At 43.2% G+C, this 16,844-nt stretch overlaps 1 protein-coding gene across 1 annotated transcript in view; it reads right to left on the bottom strand.

The window, feature by feature from the left end:
* Positions 1–13,960, bottom strand: part of LOC126051512 (protein ELYS-like) — a 45,004-nt gene extending 31,044 nt beyond the window's left edge. Inside the window, exons 1-11 of the mRNA XM_049830827.1 lie at positions 13,840–13,960; positions 12,328–12,581; positions 11,228–11,405; positions 10,249–10,456; positions 8,806–8,922; positions 7,737–7,821; positions 5,509–5,659; positions 2,848–2,980; positions 2,579–2,760; positions 2,040–2,101; positions 1,001–1,129 (exon numbers count right to left, since the gene is read on the bottom strand). Of these exons, the coding sequence (XP_049686784.1) occupies positions 1,001–1,129; positions 2,040–2,101; positions 2,579–2,760; positions 2,848–2,980; positions 5,509–5,659; positions 7,737–7,821; positions 8,806–8,922; positions 10,249–10,456; positions 11,228–11,405; positions 12,328–12,581; positions 13,840–13,960 (1,620 nt within the window). The remainder of the gene's footprint in view (positions 1–1,000; positions 1,130–2,039; positions 2,102–2,578; positions 2,761–2,847; positions 2,981–5,508; positions 5,660–7,736; positions 7,822–8,805; positions 8,923–10,248; positions 10,457–11,227; positions 11,406–12,327; positions 12,582–13,839) is intronic.
* Positions 13,961–16,844: the final 2,884 nt, after the last annotated feature.

Below are 16,844 nucleotides of genomic sequence, written 5' to 3'. Positions count from 1 at the left end.
GCAAAATAAGCAGTCTGTGGGCTAGGGCAGCTTGCCAAGAAACTTATGTTAGCTACCACACTGTGCAGAAGTGTTATTTGCCTTAACGCATTTCCACAAATCTGGTGAACAATCCAGTAGACAGGAAGATGAGGGCAGTGAGAAGACCGCTCTCCCCTTCCTACCAATGGCTCCACTGTGTGACGACCAGCTAGCTAATCGTTTAGCTTGGATCCTGCCTGGGTGAAGAGGGGCTGTTCATCACAAAGGCTCCGTCTCTCATGAAACTCTTCAGATGAGAGAGAAAGGTTGGTGCACTGCAAATGGAAAACCTGTGACGAGGGGGGTGGAGTCCCTATGGGGGGACAAAGCAGAGAGAAGATAGTGGGTGTCATGAGATAAAGGCGATGCAGGTGTTGCAGCAACAAGGGGGCACTCTAAGCAGAGTAAATTGGGCTACGAGGCTACAGAGGTGAAGATCTGCTTTGAGAGGCTGCAGGAAAGCCTACTGATGAAGGGAAGATGAGGGGGAGCGGTGATGAAGTTGTCGGGCAGAGCTGACAAGAGTAACTGTTTACCACAGCCCAATTCCTTGGAAGCAAGTGATCACGTCTAGTGCAGCAAGCTGATGTTTGCAACAGCTCGCATCCGAGTGAGACACCCCCATAGTCAGCTACTGCATGAACATAATGCTTTGAGAAACCGATGGGGTGAAGGTTGTTGTGAGGGAAAGATGCTTTATGTTGCGCATGACCAGCACTGCCTGCACGCTTCCTTGTGCCCATCTGTGGCACGGAATTAAGAGATGGGTCTCTCAACGCAGATCTCTTAGTGCTGCCCCCACTCAAACTCGGTAGTTTGGATTGAAGAATACTGTAACTTCTGCTAACTCAAGTCAACACCTGCATTTCAATGCAACTCGCGAATAATAGGAAAATCAGATTATCATGTCTTGTAGCCTCTACAGCCCTGTCAGACAAGATGGATGTATTTCCCCCTTGATTCCCTGATACGCACTCACCTGACTCAAACTGGATGGCTGGACATCAACGCGTCTTGGAGGCAGCAAGCCAGCTACAAGACACCTCTTGTAGCTATCATGAATGGCTTCACTTCTTAAAGGACCACATTTCTTTAAAAAATTCAAGGCCTGAAACATTAATCAAAAACTACGGATTAAGACAGCAGTGTTATCCAGTCACTAAGGTTCTGAATAATCGCTAAGAGAAATAATACAAATGTTCGCTTAAATTGTTAGAAAGCTTGCATCGGTAAGCACTACTAGGTAGAGTCTTAAAGACGGCAGCCAAACTAACCGCTACGATTTATAAAAAATATCCTGTAAAACAAAAGGTCAGCCCTTGCAATGCTTAATTAAGTATTCTCTAGCTTCTCTGTCAATACACAGACCTTTTTTGACCCTGAACACTGACACAAAATATATTCTGTATAAGCTAAAGCTAGCACACAACTCCAAATCACGCTTTGGAAGACCCTTTCTGTGCTTGTTTGTGCACAAGTCGATTTATGTTGGAAACACTTAGTGAGCTGAAATTTAATTCAAAATTATTTGTCACAAGCTGTGCAGTGGCTTGGAAGTTTCAGTTTGGCCAAGTGCGGGAGAAAAAAAATCATTTTTCTCAAACAGTTAAGTAATATTTCATTTTCTCCATTCTGCCCTCCTTTTTCAAGTTAATCAGGCATCAAAACCCTAACTCAAGACTATGGACGCAGTTCCACTGATGGGTAATGCAGAAGTAACAGCTTTCCCCAACTTCCACAACATTTTTGTTCTTGCTCCTACAACAGCAACGTTGTATTCCGCTCTAGACATTCAATTCCTCAGCGTGCTTCAACAGGAGACAGTGGTAGTTTTACAGTCCCAAGAGTGGACCTAAAATGTTACCATTTGCATAAAACTGGCAGGACACAATTGCCGTCATGCGTGTGGATGGGCAGGATGGGCATAAAATGATCTCCGACACTGAAAGCAGTGCAATAGAAAACAGAGGAAAGGTTCATCTCTTGCCATTCTCAATAAAGATACAGTAAAAGATCACCTCCTTCTGGAAGCCAATGCAAGTCATATGAACAACTCCGGAGTTCAGCAAGCACGTACCACCTGCAGAGACAATGAACGTTTGACAGCCTTCCATACTCTCGCACTTAGCTTATGACCAGTTTACGTTTTGTAAATAGCAGTATCTGGAAAGCTGTAACTGAGTACCCATTTTCTTCGTCAGATCACTTCCAAACTTTTTTTTTTGAAAATAATTACTGCGTGTAGAAATTTTATCTCTAGTGCTAGCGAGGTGCTCTGCTCTGAGCTTCAGTTCAACCTCATTTCATTTGATGACCATCACCACTTCACAGGCTACATTACAAAAGCACCAAAACCCAAACCTCAGCAGACTGTCAGGTATGTGTCACAGCATTAAACACCTTGTTAGTACAACGTAATCAAGGGTTGAGCTTGTGAGGGTTTGGGGCTTTTTGGTTTCAGATGGGTTTTGAGTGACAAACAACGAACAGGAGAACCAATAAATGGCATTTGACCTCACTTTAAGCTTATCACTATCAAAAGCAGTGAAATACCTACCAAAATTGTAGGAGCTTGGATGAAAAAACTGCTCAGGTAGTGGATGAGAAAGAGGAACTCCCCGACTTAGACTCCGCTCGTGTACCAGAATATCCAAAAGGGGGTTTGGAGAAGTCATGCTTATTACAGTATCCAGTGACCACAACGCAAAATAGGGGCAATGATGAAGGAGTTCTTCTGGCCTGAAAGCAAGCAAGTGCATGAGCTAAACACCGACTTTCAAATGATTGATTTGTAGGGATATTGAAAACAACTTAATAAAAATATACCTTAGTGAATCTGGCATGTGAGCATGATACCAGCAATTAATGTCAAATACACCCAAGTAAGCAGATGGTTTTCCCTGACCACATGTATTCACTTGCCAGCTGAAGATTGATACACTGGTGTCAGGCGATACTACTGTAAAAGACAAGACATTGTTTCTTGTTTGTAGAAAATAACGCTATAGCTGATATGTTTAAAACACCACTTCCTATTTTGGCTTAATTCTGTTATATCACTCACGAAGCACAACACTCACTGAGAATAACAAAAAAATTTACGGAATAGCAAACATCTCTGTGACAGGTTTCAGTCATACTGCCCCCTCTTCTTGTATCACTCAGCAGGCACTACTAATTTCCAGATTGGACTCAATTACAGGTTTTAAGAATAGCTCCTTTCCAGCACATTCAGAATGAACGAACACAATTATCACACAAAACAAATACAAAAACCCCAAACCCAACAAACGGGAAATTGGAATAAAGATTTTAACATAAAACATTCACAATGTTATACTCCACTTCTCTCAATAAGTGGAATGGTTTGTCTTCTCTGGGGAGAACGCATTCTCCAGATGGAAGCAAAGGATGTGGTATATCATTTACCCTAGTAGAGTAAGGAAGGCGGCAACAGTTTGTTTGGCAAAATGTTTCTCTGTTCTCTGCTGAATTCATCATTACGTTTAGGGATCCTCACACACTTTACCACGTTTCATTGTGAACACCTGTGCCGCTTCCGTTTTGTAGCTGCTGCAAGTGCCTTTGAAGATACCAATTAATTTCATAATTCAGAAGACAGCTTCGTTGCTAGCCTCAACCCACATCCAACAGCAGCTCCTGTGTGCCTAGAACTTCACTTGAACAGATTCTGAATAAGAGCTAATTAGAAACCATCAGAGAAATTACAGGTATTTCTCCATGCCTCATGCTTCATAAAAAGGAGACAGAAAGGGGCTTTGTTGTTCTTATTTTGGTTTGGGTTTTTTTTTGTCGGGTGTGGTGGAGTGGTGGTGTGTGTTTGTTTTTAACAAGCTTTTAGGAGGCACTCTCCTCAGAAACGTGACACGAGTGGAGAAAATCCAAAGGGGTTTTTGTTAGATTTGGACACACTGTTGACAGAGGGTGGCATCACAAAAGAGATGCAAGTTGCCGCTTCAGGACTAAGTCAAAGATGATAAACAGAAGTAGCCTAGAAAGATCATGCAAGTGTCTTCTTTGTAAACATCATACATCAGTAAAGGCCAGTAAGAAGAGAGGGAAGGTGAATAATGCAGTCAAAACAAAGGGCCATGAAAGTTATCACTGCAGCGGGCTCAAAAATATGGTCAGAGCATAAGAGAAGTTGTAAACCCAGAGATGGACATTTAATTATTGCAAGATAATGAAAGACGTCGTAGGAGTTTTAACTGTGCATATGGACAAGGAAAGCTATTGCTTTAAGAACTTGCAGGTGTAGGAACCTATTAGATTTAGAGAGGAAGAAATGGACAGGCAGATCATAGAATCATAGAGTTGCTTAGGTTGGAAAAGACCTTTATGCTCATTGAGCCCAACCCTAAACCCAACTGCCAAGTCCGCCACCAAACCACGTCCCTAAGCGCCACGTCTCCCTGTCTTTTACATACCTCCAGGGATGGCGACTCACCCCCGGGCAGCCTGTTCCAATGCTTCGTAACCCAGTCAGTGAAGAAATTTTTCCTAATATCCAACCTGAACCTCCCCAGGCGCAACTTGAGGCTATTTCCTCTCGTCCTATCACTTGCTACCTGGGAGAAGAGACCAACACTACACCTCGCTACAACCTCCTTTCAGGTACTCATAGGGAGCGGTAAGGTCTCCCCTCAGCCTCCTCTTCTCCAGGCTAAACAACCCCAGTTGCCTCAGCTGCCCCCCGTAAGACTTGTTCTCCAGACCCTTCACCAGCTCTGTTGCCCTTCTTTGGATGCACTCCAGCACCTCAATGTCTTTCTTGTAGCGAGGGGCCCAAAGCCAGGCAGCTTTCCAGCCACTCCTTCCCAAGCCTGTAGTGTTGCATGGGGTTCTTGTGACCCAAGAGCAGGACCTGGCACTTAGCCTTGATGAACCTCATACAGTTGGCCTTGGCCCATTGAGCCAGCCTGTCCAGATCCCTCCACAGAGCCTCTGTAGACCCTCAAGCAGATCAACACTCCCACCCAACTTGGTGTCATCTGCAAACTTACTGAGGGTGCACTCAATCCCCTCGTCCAGATCATTGACAGAGATATTAAACAGAACTGGCCCCAATACCCAGCCCTGGGGAACACCACTTGTGACCGGCCACCAGCTGGATGCAGATGCAGACATAGGTTGGAACAGGGAAAGAAAAATTCAGGTAACACTCCTAAGCAATGGGGAGCATCATCTTATTGTTCAAAGATGACAGCTGGAGGAATAAAACGACTGGCAAGCATCATGCAGGTGACTCCACCATACATTGCTATAGCATGTCAGCAAGCATAAAATACAACTTATTTTTTCCTTTGAAGAAGTCCCATATAACTTAAGCACCCATTTTAAATAAGCCCAACAAGCTAGTCTGTAAAGGTATTCAAGACTCACAGACTGGGGTACAGAACAGCAATCATTGCTTAGATTCCAAAACTACTTATTTTAGAATAACCAAACAGGGACGTTAGAACAAACCTGCATTAACGCTATCCTCTCCGTCGACACATTTGGGAAGTTTTTCTACAGTCTGACAGCTAAGTAATTTAATATCGCTGGCCCGCCCGCTCAAGGGAAAGACTCCACCTGTGAGACCTAAACTGTATCTTTCGACACAGTATTCCAGACCCTGGGGAAAAAATAAAAGGAGAGAGAAAAGGTCATTTTGAGATAAAAACATACATTACAGCTAAATACGAAAGAATGTGGATATGTATAATATAATATGCCTATTGTACTGTATATTTCCCACGAGCTTATTTCTGACGGCAAATAGAAACTATACCTGACATGCAAGAGAATGAAGCGTCAAATAGTAACGGGCTTTGCACATTTTCAAAATTTAGCATTTCCCTAGCTAAAATTTGCTCTGAAGTATGCACAGTTCCTTCTCCTTTATCAAGTAACTTTGGAAATAACAGACATGTGCAGAGTAGATAGGAAAAATCTAAACCATCTCTTCGAAAAACTAGCATGAAGCCCAAGCAAAGAATCCCATTTTTATTGCAGAAGGAATAATCACCAAACACAGTTTATCATAAAAGATGTCCTGAACAGGTCCACCATGCCAAAAGACCCTTTCGTCGGATAAAGTACTACAACTCCATCAACCTCTTAGAGATGAATTTTAACCGCTAGAAATTTCAACTTTTATTCATCTAGGAAGAGCCAGTCCCTCCCAAAGTTAGGGCTGAGGGGAAGGGAAAAAAGATATCAAACCATTCCTGCCTAAGACAACTTCTGAAGCAAAACAGTGTATTTTAAGCTCTCCACTGGGGCAAGCAAATCTAAGTTAAGGAACTCCACTGCATGGAAGATGTTAAATAATGACTTTATTGACCCGTAAAATCTGAAGACAGTTTTCAAATGAGATGCACTCGTCAGACTCTGATGTGGAAGTGGAGGCTGTATACTCTATCGACCTGCAAGCATCACGTAGGACAAACGTAAAGGTGCGCTCCACGACCGTGCCTGGATGCACTAGATTTCAAGCTTTCTTTCAAGCTTCTGTGCACCCTCTTCAACGAACAAGGGTCAACAGGAGATTCCTCCTCCTTTACTCAAATTTGGCCTGGCAACTGGGAACAACTCTTAAATTTTCTGCCACGGAAGACGGACAAGAAACTTGACTCAGCCAGTCACGCAGGCAGACAGTCACGTAGTACTGACCAATCTGTGACTACAGGGAAGTATTCCGACACTCCAAGTGTCCTCTGTAGAACACAGATCCTGTACTAATGCTTCTTTTATGTTTTTTTTCCGGGGGGGGGGGGGGGGGGGGGGAGTTTTTTGGGGCGGGGTTTGGCAGTAGGTGTTAGCAAGACTTGGTATGAAGCTACATGTGTTAAGTGGCTCATCTGGAAGCTAGCTGAAGAACCTGACTTTTCCCCCCAGAGGTCCAGCTGTTTAGTTCTCTCTTCAACTACCTTGTGAGATTGGTTCCTGTTTCAACCTTGCACAACGCTCATCACAGGAACGCAGGAACAGCAGGGGAGTAAAATATCTCAAAGCCAGAAACTGGTGCCTGACACCTCTTAGAAGCCTGTGAATGTATTACTGGTTGCACCGTCTGTAGAGGGTTAAAAGTCTTACACTAACGACACCACAGCCTTCTCAGGTCACAAACGCAAACCACATAATTTAATCACTTTGTGTGCTTTTTTTAAAACTGGAGTTTTTAGTAGACCCATTTTTCAAAGCTGCTGAAACATTTCAACCCTCTGAGGTGAAATCTGACACTCGTCACACCTTATTCAGGAAAATAAGATGACCGAGACAAAGCATTGCCAAATAGTAAAAGGTCCCCCATTTTAACATTAAAGCCTTGAGACAGAACAAAGTAGCCACGTGAGGAATGGCTATCGACGTCTGGGTTTTCTTCCAAAGCAGCACACAGGACAAGGTGTTGTCTTTGCCACTGCTAAGACTGTAGCTACAAATAACTTTTACAAGAGGATAAAGCAAAGCAGAAGTTCAAAAGTGAAACTGGAGAACGATTAAAGCATCTTTCTCCAGTCGACCTGCCAAAGTGCTTAGAGCACTACAAGAGATGCAGCAGTATAAAACATGCCCAAGAAGACTCAGCAAAAGATTGGGTTTTCAGTCACCGCTGAATTTTGATGGTAAAAATCACCCCTGACAACTTAACTGATACTCACATAGACAAAATCACTATTTTCATCTTTTCACATACATGCACGCCTTACCTCATACATGACTTGTCCTGGGGCCAAGCGTTTTCTGTCACCAAATGCTAACTGCAACAGACGTAAACTCACAACGTCACCTTCACTGAAAAAGGTAGAAATTATGACATTTGATTACAAAGCTGCTTCAGAGGCCTTGTTATCATTTTATTAGATCTAGACTGGTGTTTTCTTGCTGAAAAGAAAAACACCACTTCCCAAACCATCAGATAACTGGTCATGTGTAGCCGCTATAACACCAAGGAGGACATTTGGACACTAACAGCTTCAGGGGCGAATGCTAACCATACAATCTGAAAGCTTTAATGTGTTGTATGGACTACAAATTGCTGCTTTAAAGTCAAACTTAAGAAGACTGCCACTCTGTGAATACCTGAGCTGATTAAATAGCTTGCTGATGCTGAAAGAGAGAGATCTTTCTCCCCTTCCCTTCCCTTCCCTTCCCTTCCCTTCCCTTCCCTTCCCTTCCCTTCCCTTCCCACCAAAGTTCCAGCCCCTCTCTTGCATACACACACTGCACCCTTCCACATACGGATTTGGGTCATTAGCCCAGCAGGAAACCATTGACTTTGCTGCTGAACAGTGATCGGTCTCTGCCAGGTGAGCTGACCTGGCTCACAAAGGCTCCAAAGACCGCGCAAGTTGGCACAAGGTAATCCGCAATACTGTCACCTCCCTCCTTTAGGGGCAGCCGGCTGTCACATTGGCACGTTTAGCACTCGGGATCTGCAGCCCCAACTACTTGTAATGGTATTTTAATCCCATGGTGCGAGTACCAAACAAATCGTGAAGCAGTCCTCAAGAAACAAAGGAAATCGTTTCAGAATGCAAGCACAAAAATATAGCCACTGTTGCTCTGCCTTCTTTCAGAAGGTAGGCACTAGTAGGTCCCTCTTCACATCTGTTAAATCCTGTAAAAATTGCATTGTAAGCTTAACACCTTCCATACCTGAGAGAATCTCCTGCACAGCTACATAAACAAAACAAATATACATGTATCAACTGTATGTGAACAAAGATACAAAAAAATTTAAATGCATTCCGTGGCTTATCGTAACTTTTTATTCACCTTTCTTGTGTAGACTGAACAGCCCACAAGTAGCAACAATGGCGAGGATCATTCTCAGGCTCCTGAAAAGTAACAGCATAGACAGGAATCCTTCCTCCTTCAAGCTGAGAGTGGTGCCTACGTGTTTGGGGGGGGGGGGGGGGGGGAGAAGAAAGAAAAAAAATGAAAAAAAGAAAAAGGAAAAGGGGAAAAGGTAGGAAATAAAACCCCTGTGAGCCTACGATGGGCCCTAACTGTTTGTGGAAGGGTAGAAGCATCTTCTGAGAAAAGAGCTTATCCTTCCATGCTTATCCTCAAAGTACAGAAGGTCACACTTCCATCTCAGACAAGTGAGTCAGGGAAGCGACTGCTTTTTATGCAACAGTCAAGAGCTGAGGAAATTACTGTCCATCAAGTGCAATAACCTGGGTTTATATCCTCCTCTGCCTAGGGAGGAAGAACATAAATGATTACTTCAGCTGCCAGGCAAAAGATTGTTCCTCCTGTTCCAGCCGACTTCAATATTGAACTTAAAATGCAGCCTATCTTCTGAACAAATCTAGGACAGTGCCAAACACAAGTACTTTCTCATTTCTTCACTCGGATGCTACGTAAAGCATTTTTCCTCCAGACTTCTGAACCTTACGTGTATCTTCACAATCTATTCTTGGCACCCAATTCGTCCTCCACTGTCTATTTATGCATCCAACAGTTTCTGGTGAGTCACTGCACATTTGCTTAAGCCAATCCCTATCTGAATTTGGTCACATATTTCACGTGCGATTGCTCTTTGGCAGATATAAAATCGTCTCTTAATTTTTCTATTGCTTATAGATTTACATGCCCCTTATCCTCATCTCCAAGTGTTCCAAGCAAATTTTCATTCACACACAACGTTGCCTCCTAGTTTGGACAAGGCTGACATGTAGGAAAGAATATCTTGTCAGGCACAGATCAGCTATTGATATTTCGTGTCTCACTAGTTTCATCCTGGACACTTTAAAGAATATTACCACCAAACCCACATTATTAACATACTTAAGCTTCACAATGTATGCCCTAATTGCAGTAACTGGTTCTGCAAAATCATTCCGAAAATCTGGTTCATCAAAATACACACATTTCCTGGCTTCCCTGAACACTACTGATCGGACAAAGCGTCTTAGAAAAACGAGCTCTACCGCATCCTAAACTGCTTGACGTAACCCAAAGAAGCATGCTTTCCACAATCCCTCGAGCCACAGGCACAAGAAGGAAAACAATCCTAGTCCACTGGGGAGAAGGCGGTCCATTTAATCCATGTTTGACTTTTCATAGTCATTTCAGAAGAGGATTTCTAAACATTCCAAGATTATACCCAAAATTTCAGTCCCTAAAATGTTCTCTTTCGTGAACATGCTTCCGTAAGCAAACAATTGAGACCCCTGCACCTCCAGGCATGGCCAGGTGTAAAGGCCTACTTACTCCCTCTTCAAAGTTTTCATATTCCACAGTGACAGGCAGCCATCTGAAAAACCCACAACGAGCTGATTGCTTCTGCTTATGTAGTACAGGGTTGATATTGCTGTTCCTGAAGGATTTTGTAGTTGAAAGCAGAGATGTCTCCCTTCTCTGGTCACAGCTTCTCTTCTTTGTGGAACTTCAGCAGGAATTCTAGTGGCAACTTCTAGACCTACACACACAAAACCACGCCATGAATTAATGTGTTAGGCCATTTAGGCTGCATTTTGAACACTGATGTGACAACACATCTCATCCAATTCTACCGCCCCGGGCAAAATACCCATTTATGCAACGCTTTCTTTTGCATGTTTCCAAAGAACAGAGGAACTCTCTGATCGGACAGGTATTCTCAATCGTATTATAAAACCAGGTAAAAGCGTAACCTTCGTAGACAAATTCTTCCTGGACTCTATAATAATCACGCGTTTGGGCCTCATGATGAAGCTGTCTGAAGCGACACCAACTCCTGAAGCCACTCTTGTAATAGCCAAAACAGCGCATGCAATCCGAATATGCAAATTAGAGAATCCCGTCATCCAAAGGCACGATTTTTGACAAGTCGGATTCATTTTAACAAGCAAGCCTAAAATTTGCCCCAAGTCAATTCACAGAAGCAGAAGAACATTCCCAAGAAATAGGGCGCCTCTGACACCACTTCCTCTCAGGCAGCTGCATTGACAAAACGTGGTAAAATTCCTACACCTCACCGGCAAGCATCATAGTGACATACGGATCTTGGTGGCAGGGGGGCATTTATCACATTAGAAGGAGTATTAAGTCACTCCCGTTTTTAAGCAGGTCAGGACTACACCAAGTCAAACCGCCACCTGTAATCAGCAGTCAGAAATGCCTGCACACTAGTGTCTTCCAAGTGGGATGCATATTGTTTATACACAAGTTTTCTCACTCTCAAATTCAAGTTTAAAAACTGCAGGCTTACCCGAGGCTTGTGTTTCATTCTGATTGCAAGAGAAATCCAAACAAAGGTCCACCAGAAGTAGATGACCAACATCTGTAGCCACTGCTGCCACTCCAAAGAACCATCGCAGACTCTGATGTAGGTGCCGAGTGCTCACGCTGGGTCCTCCGTGATTAGTTATGGGTTCTATAGCAGTTACCTACAGGAAAACTGCAAGCTAGCATTTAAGCTCTTTGACAAGCTAAACAGAAATCATTCAAAAGTGAAGCCAGAATTAGCACATCAGAAACAAGAAAGTAACTACAGAGGACCATAAGACTTAAAACCAAAGCATTGTTTCCAGTTATATCAAGAAAAAAACAATATAGTGAATCTTGATGTTCTATTAACTTGCACTGATCCTTGTTTACATTCAGATAATGAGACTAGGGGACATTACATCATTGGACTTCCTGGGTTATAGAAGACAGAAAAAAAGGAGTAACATTCCACCAGCCTCTCCCATCTACACAAACACAATATTCAATAAGCAGAGATTCAAGGACGGCAAGCTGAAAGTCAATCTTTCGACAGTCCATCAGTAACTCCCTAACGGCTCTTCTTTCCTATCCTAAGTCAACATAAAAATCTGTTCTGCTCTAAAGCCACCTGCTTGCTAGTCCGAGATTCTGGGGAATGTGTCTAAGTCATTTACAGCACAACTATGGAAGTTTCAGATATTTTAAAGACACTATTTCTATCATATATAGAAATCAAGCATTTAGGAAATGTATGTTACAGACACTGGGAACAGGGGGTTTTGGTTTTTTTCTTTTTCACTCTGGCCAAAAAAAGATAGTTCTCAATGCCTTTTTGTGGCAGTGGAGAATTAGGTAACTATGTGCTCTACCATAAACCCAGAAAACTTGTTTTACCATCAGTAAGCTCAAAAGATAATGGTACCGTTAAGCCCAAGAGTTCGCACCAAGGCTCTCTCGACTGGATACTCTCAAGTGACAGTCTGCACTAATGCAAGATAGAAGAAATACCGCCTGCAAAGAGACGCTCCAAAGCTTCTCCTGAAACAGGATTACGCAGCACCTGACAACGCAAAAGCGTTCCTCCGATTAAAGAGTACGTACCCTTCCTGGGAGAACAACTGCTTTAACCACTCTCGATATTCCAAGGTCGTACAGACAGAGAACACTTCCCTCTGCTTCTTCCAACCCAACCAGCAGTCCCGTTCTCTTCTGCCAGGAAAAATCCTTCACCACACGAATGGTGGGAGGCTTTTTCTTTACTCCACGGAAATGGTAAGCAGAGCGCCGCTCTCCCGTCACATAGTTCACTACCTCCAGTTGAGGACCACACGCCAACCATGCCAAGCCACTTCTCCCTGTAAGAGAAAAGAAAGCTAACTAAAGCAAATTTCCAACACAAGATTGCAAACAACGGAAAAATTGCAGCCACTGCCCCTTTCCTTCAATTAAAGTACCCCAAAGGGAAGACCGACTTCCCTAGTTGTGGTCAATTATTTAAAATCACCCATGGAGATCCGCCAGCACTACCTCTTAATGTTAACAACCTCATTATTTTGCACTTCTACTTGTCATTCCCGCACTGAAGGATTTTGACTGTTTGGGATGAAGATGACAACATATTGATCTAGAGTCTTCATCCCATATTCGGCTTGTTTTGGCTAGAAATCGTCTAAATACATACGGGAATATGAGTCTTAAAGCATACTTCAAAGTTAACAAATCTAAACCAATTCATTTCTAGTTTATTAATTTTACTTGACACACGCCTACTTGGGGCAGGGATTTGGATGGCAGCAAGAAATTATTGTAAAATGGGCACTGCATGAGTAAATCTAATCTTTTACACGGGCTGATGGCAGAAAGAATTTAACACATTTTCTTTCACTGAACAAACTCGGAGGAAGTATTAACTCAACTACTGCACTTTCAGTCAGGTAGATGGATTCCACCTGGTCTAACAGAAGCCTAGACAACCAGACAGGTACCCAGCTAGCTCTACTTGCGGATCGCCTAGAAAGTCAACTACCTAATCTGCTTAGCCACTTTCAGCAGCTCTCCCTGGGTACTCATCTGCACCCTGTTAAATACGTTGGAAATATGGCTGCAGCGCTTAACAGTGTTATCCTCTTCCTTTGCTGTTTGTATTCACACTAGGAAAAGACAAAGCCTCTGTAACGGGGGGGTGCCTCTGTAACGTTGTAGAAGAACTAGTTCAGCATGTGGTGTTACGATGGTCATAGAGCTTGAGCTGGTACAAATAAATAGGGCCCAAAACAACACTATTACTTTTTTGAAAACTGCCTTTTATTTAATTAAAAATTGAGTGACCACGACATTGAGGAAGGCCTGCTGACTCAGCATGCTTAAGTAAATTATTTGAATAGCACAAGACTGGTGAAGGTTGCTGTAATTTCAAAGTTTAACTCTACTAGTTGTAAAGTTTTAACATTAGCATTTTTAATAGTTAAAACTTCCTTCCTTGCTGTTCTCTCGAAACCTGATGCATCTTAACAGCACCAGCCTGACACAGTCGATACTGTGACCCTGTGCTTCAGGTAACCTCCAGGCAACAAGAACTTCAGACCGAGACCAAATTTAAAGGAGAATGCTCACCTCCAGAAAACTTCCCGCGCAGCACAGAACCTAGGGTTATCTCATCTTCCCCAAGTGCCTGAGTAGTCACCTCTGGAAATTGCAGCAGACTGCTCGTTACCTGAGCAGATAGGTGTTGCATTCTTCACTGTAAATAAAGAAAAAAATGCAAAAATAGACTCATGTCAGCCATAACTGAGATTTGCTTTCTGAGATTGACAGAAGTTTCATCAGTATGCCGCAAATAATCCCTATACAGCTCCTGTAGCTCTTTTCCTTCAAAAAATGGCACTCAGGACAGTTTTTGATCTCACAGCAGAGCAAAAGGACAATGCTTTTACTTTTCTAATGCCTATGAGATCACCAACAAAAAGTGACACAGGGGTATTGATAAGGTCAATAACAGGAAAAAAAACAATACACCGAGTTCAAGTCTACTCAGACATGTAAGTCTGTAGTAAGATGCGGTCCGAGAAAAAGCGTATTTCAATTAGCGCTGCAGTAAGAGGTATGAGTTTCCATTTGTCCTTGCTCTTGATTTTGTACTTCATTATTTATTGCCAATTGTCTTCTAGTAGATTTCAGGCATCATTTGTGTCTTGTTCACTTCTTGTGTGTTTATTTTGAACTTTAAGGAATACTAAGTCCTTAACTACTTTCACTCTCAAACTCTTCCAGATAATGTACTGTTGATGTTTCCACATCACAAGCAATACAGACTTTCATAGCTCATCAGCTGGAAAGTAGTTTTCCGTACACTTATCACCTGAACATAACACAGCACCTTAAAACACGGATTCTTTTCTACACTTAAATCCCCATATTCCTTATTCCAGTCCTTTCCTTCCTATTGCCAGTCCTTATCACATCTCTGCAGTATTTTACAAAAACTTCGAGGCCTTTCAGTTTCCACACCTCTATCGGTGCTCCACAGACAGTTCACATTTCACCATGTCAAGACAGATTTGGGGGGGACACACACACTTAAAAGCTCAGGTGACTTACAAGATTGAATAGGAGGCTAAAGAAGAGATATGCCACACACGTGGAAATACAAACTACTTTAGCTCACTACGTCTTGCAAGTTCTGTGGGTTATCGAAAAAGCCTCCGGAAGACAAGACAGGTTCAAGCATCTCTTCAAATAGCACTGCTTTCTCCATGGAGTCTCAGAAGGAAGATATTCTACGTAGCTCGCTGTTCCTGGGCGTTACACGTGCCGACCAATTCGGGCATCAAACAGAACCCTTACCCTATGCCACAAACCAGTACAGCCAGCCACTTCAATGGGCACACAAAGCCCACTGCATTAACTGTAGCACACACGTTCTCCCGCAAACAAAGTTTTATGGTTGCTCCTTGCAGCGTGCACTAATAACCTATTTTCCTTACGGCATAGGAGGTTACAGCTAGTTCTGAAGACCAGACTCTGGGAGCAACACAAAGTTATTCAAGGGAAACGCTTATAAATAATACCATTTACACAAATTGTACTTCTGTGGAGAAAGGTTATGCTCTAAAGCCTGGGCACTGGAATCTACTATATTTCAGGCCACAAGCACTCTACCTGAGAACACGTTCCAGTATCTTCTGCCAGCATGAAAACAACGAGCGCGTGAAACACAGGCAGTGTGAGCCAGGGTCCCGCACTAAGCGCAAGTCAACCCTCGGAAAAAAAGGTTGCCGATGGCAAAGCCAGTATCGCAGGGTGCTGCTGCAGCCAGCCAGCCTGACCGCCCTGCCAGCATTCACAACTAGCACAGGTCAAGTTCCAAGTGGGACAACTCATTTGCAGCACTTTTCTCGCGTTTGCTTTTTGGTACTTGCCATCCTTCCACAGTGACAGCGCGATGAACTTTTGCACTGCATCCAGGGGCTCCAGAGAGTAAAAAGCCCCACAGTTTGACCAGCCTTCTGGCTCAGTTTAATTGTAATGATTTAATCAATATGTTTTATGAGTAACCCATAATACCAAATACAAATACAGATCTATTGGGGTGGTGAATAGCATCTCTCAAAGGCCTTCAACATCCAACTGTTTTGATAGGTGCCTTCAGCAATACCGTGATGCTGAATAAGAAAGGAGGAATGACCAGAGAAGATTATCACGGGAAGAAATTTCAGAAGAGGAAGAACAAGAGTCACCCTGCGTCACCCTGCCTTTGCCACTGCCTACCTGGACAGGCCAAGAGCACAGAACCTTGCGTGGCCAAATTGCACATCAAATTTTAAGATACTCTACTGGGGAGAGTTGAGTGTAAAAACAAACTACTCGCCACCCCAAACTCCCCACCAAATCAGAAAGAATTCTTCTCTGGTGGAAAGCTCGCACCTTGACACAGTGTACTCCTGCCTACAGTACACATCAAATGTGCTTATCAGGCCCATACCACCGCTAAGAACCACCAAATATGTAGCACTCCAATGCCCGGACCGTTCATGGAACTTTAAATTTAATTCCACTGCAGTTATTAACGGCGTAGAAAAGCACGTGAAAACGCTACACCATCAGGCATGCCCAGGTTTCCTCCAGTATGCCAATGGGCATTTGAAACATTTTGTTCCTAGGCATCTGGCTTGGCAATATGGAACTAGGAAGATAAACTCCATAATAAAGCCTGAACTGTATATACAGTGACCTGGCTATTAGGATGTTTGACTTGCATCATTCTGCTAAGTTAAACCAAGGATTACTGGCAAATCCACACAGTGGGAAAATAGTTAGATAGAACCAGGTTAAAGGCATGAAGCCTCTCCTTTAAGAGAGATATCCAACGCTAACTGCACTTCTGCTCTCTTTGAAAACAACAACTACAGTCACATTCCTCCTTCTGTCTGGTAGAAAACGGACCAGTGTAAAACGCCACAGGCCTACTCCATGTTCAGGAGGAAGCCAGAATCCAACCTCCCAGCTGTATCCGACACCAAAGTGGTCTGCGCACAAGTTGCCAAAAGTACCGTTCTTCTTCACCCTTGCTACTTATGACCTCTAAACACCATGAACTGTTTCCAAAGAAAGGAACATGC

The sequence above is a fragment of the Accipiter gentilis genome, chromosome 28, assembly GCF_929443795.1.
Source record: "Accipiter gentilis chromosome 28, bAccGen1.1, whole genome shotgun sequence".
NCBI classification, from domain to species: domain Eukaryota; kingdom Metazoa; phylum Chordata; class Aves; order Accipitriformes; family Accipitridae; genus Astur; species Astur gentilis.
Note: the sequence above shows the minus strand (reverse complement) of the source record. Positions and strands in the feature narration are given on the sequence as shown.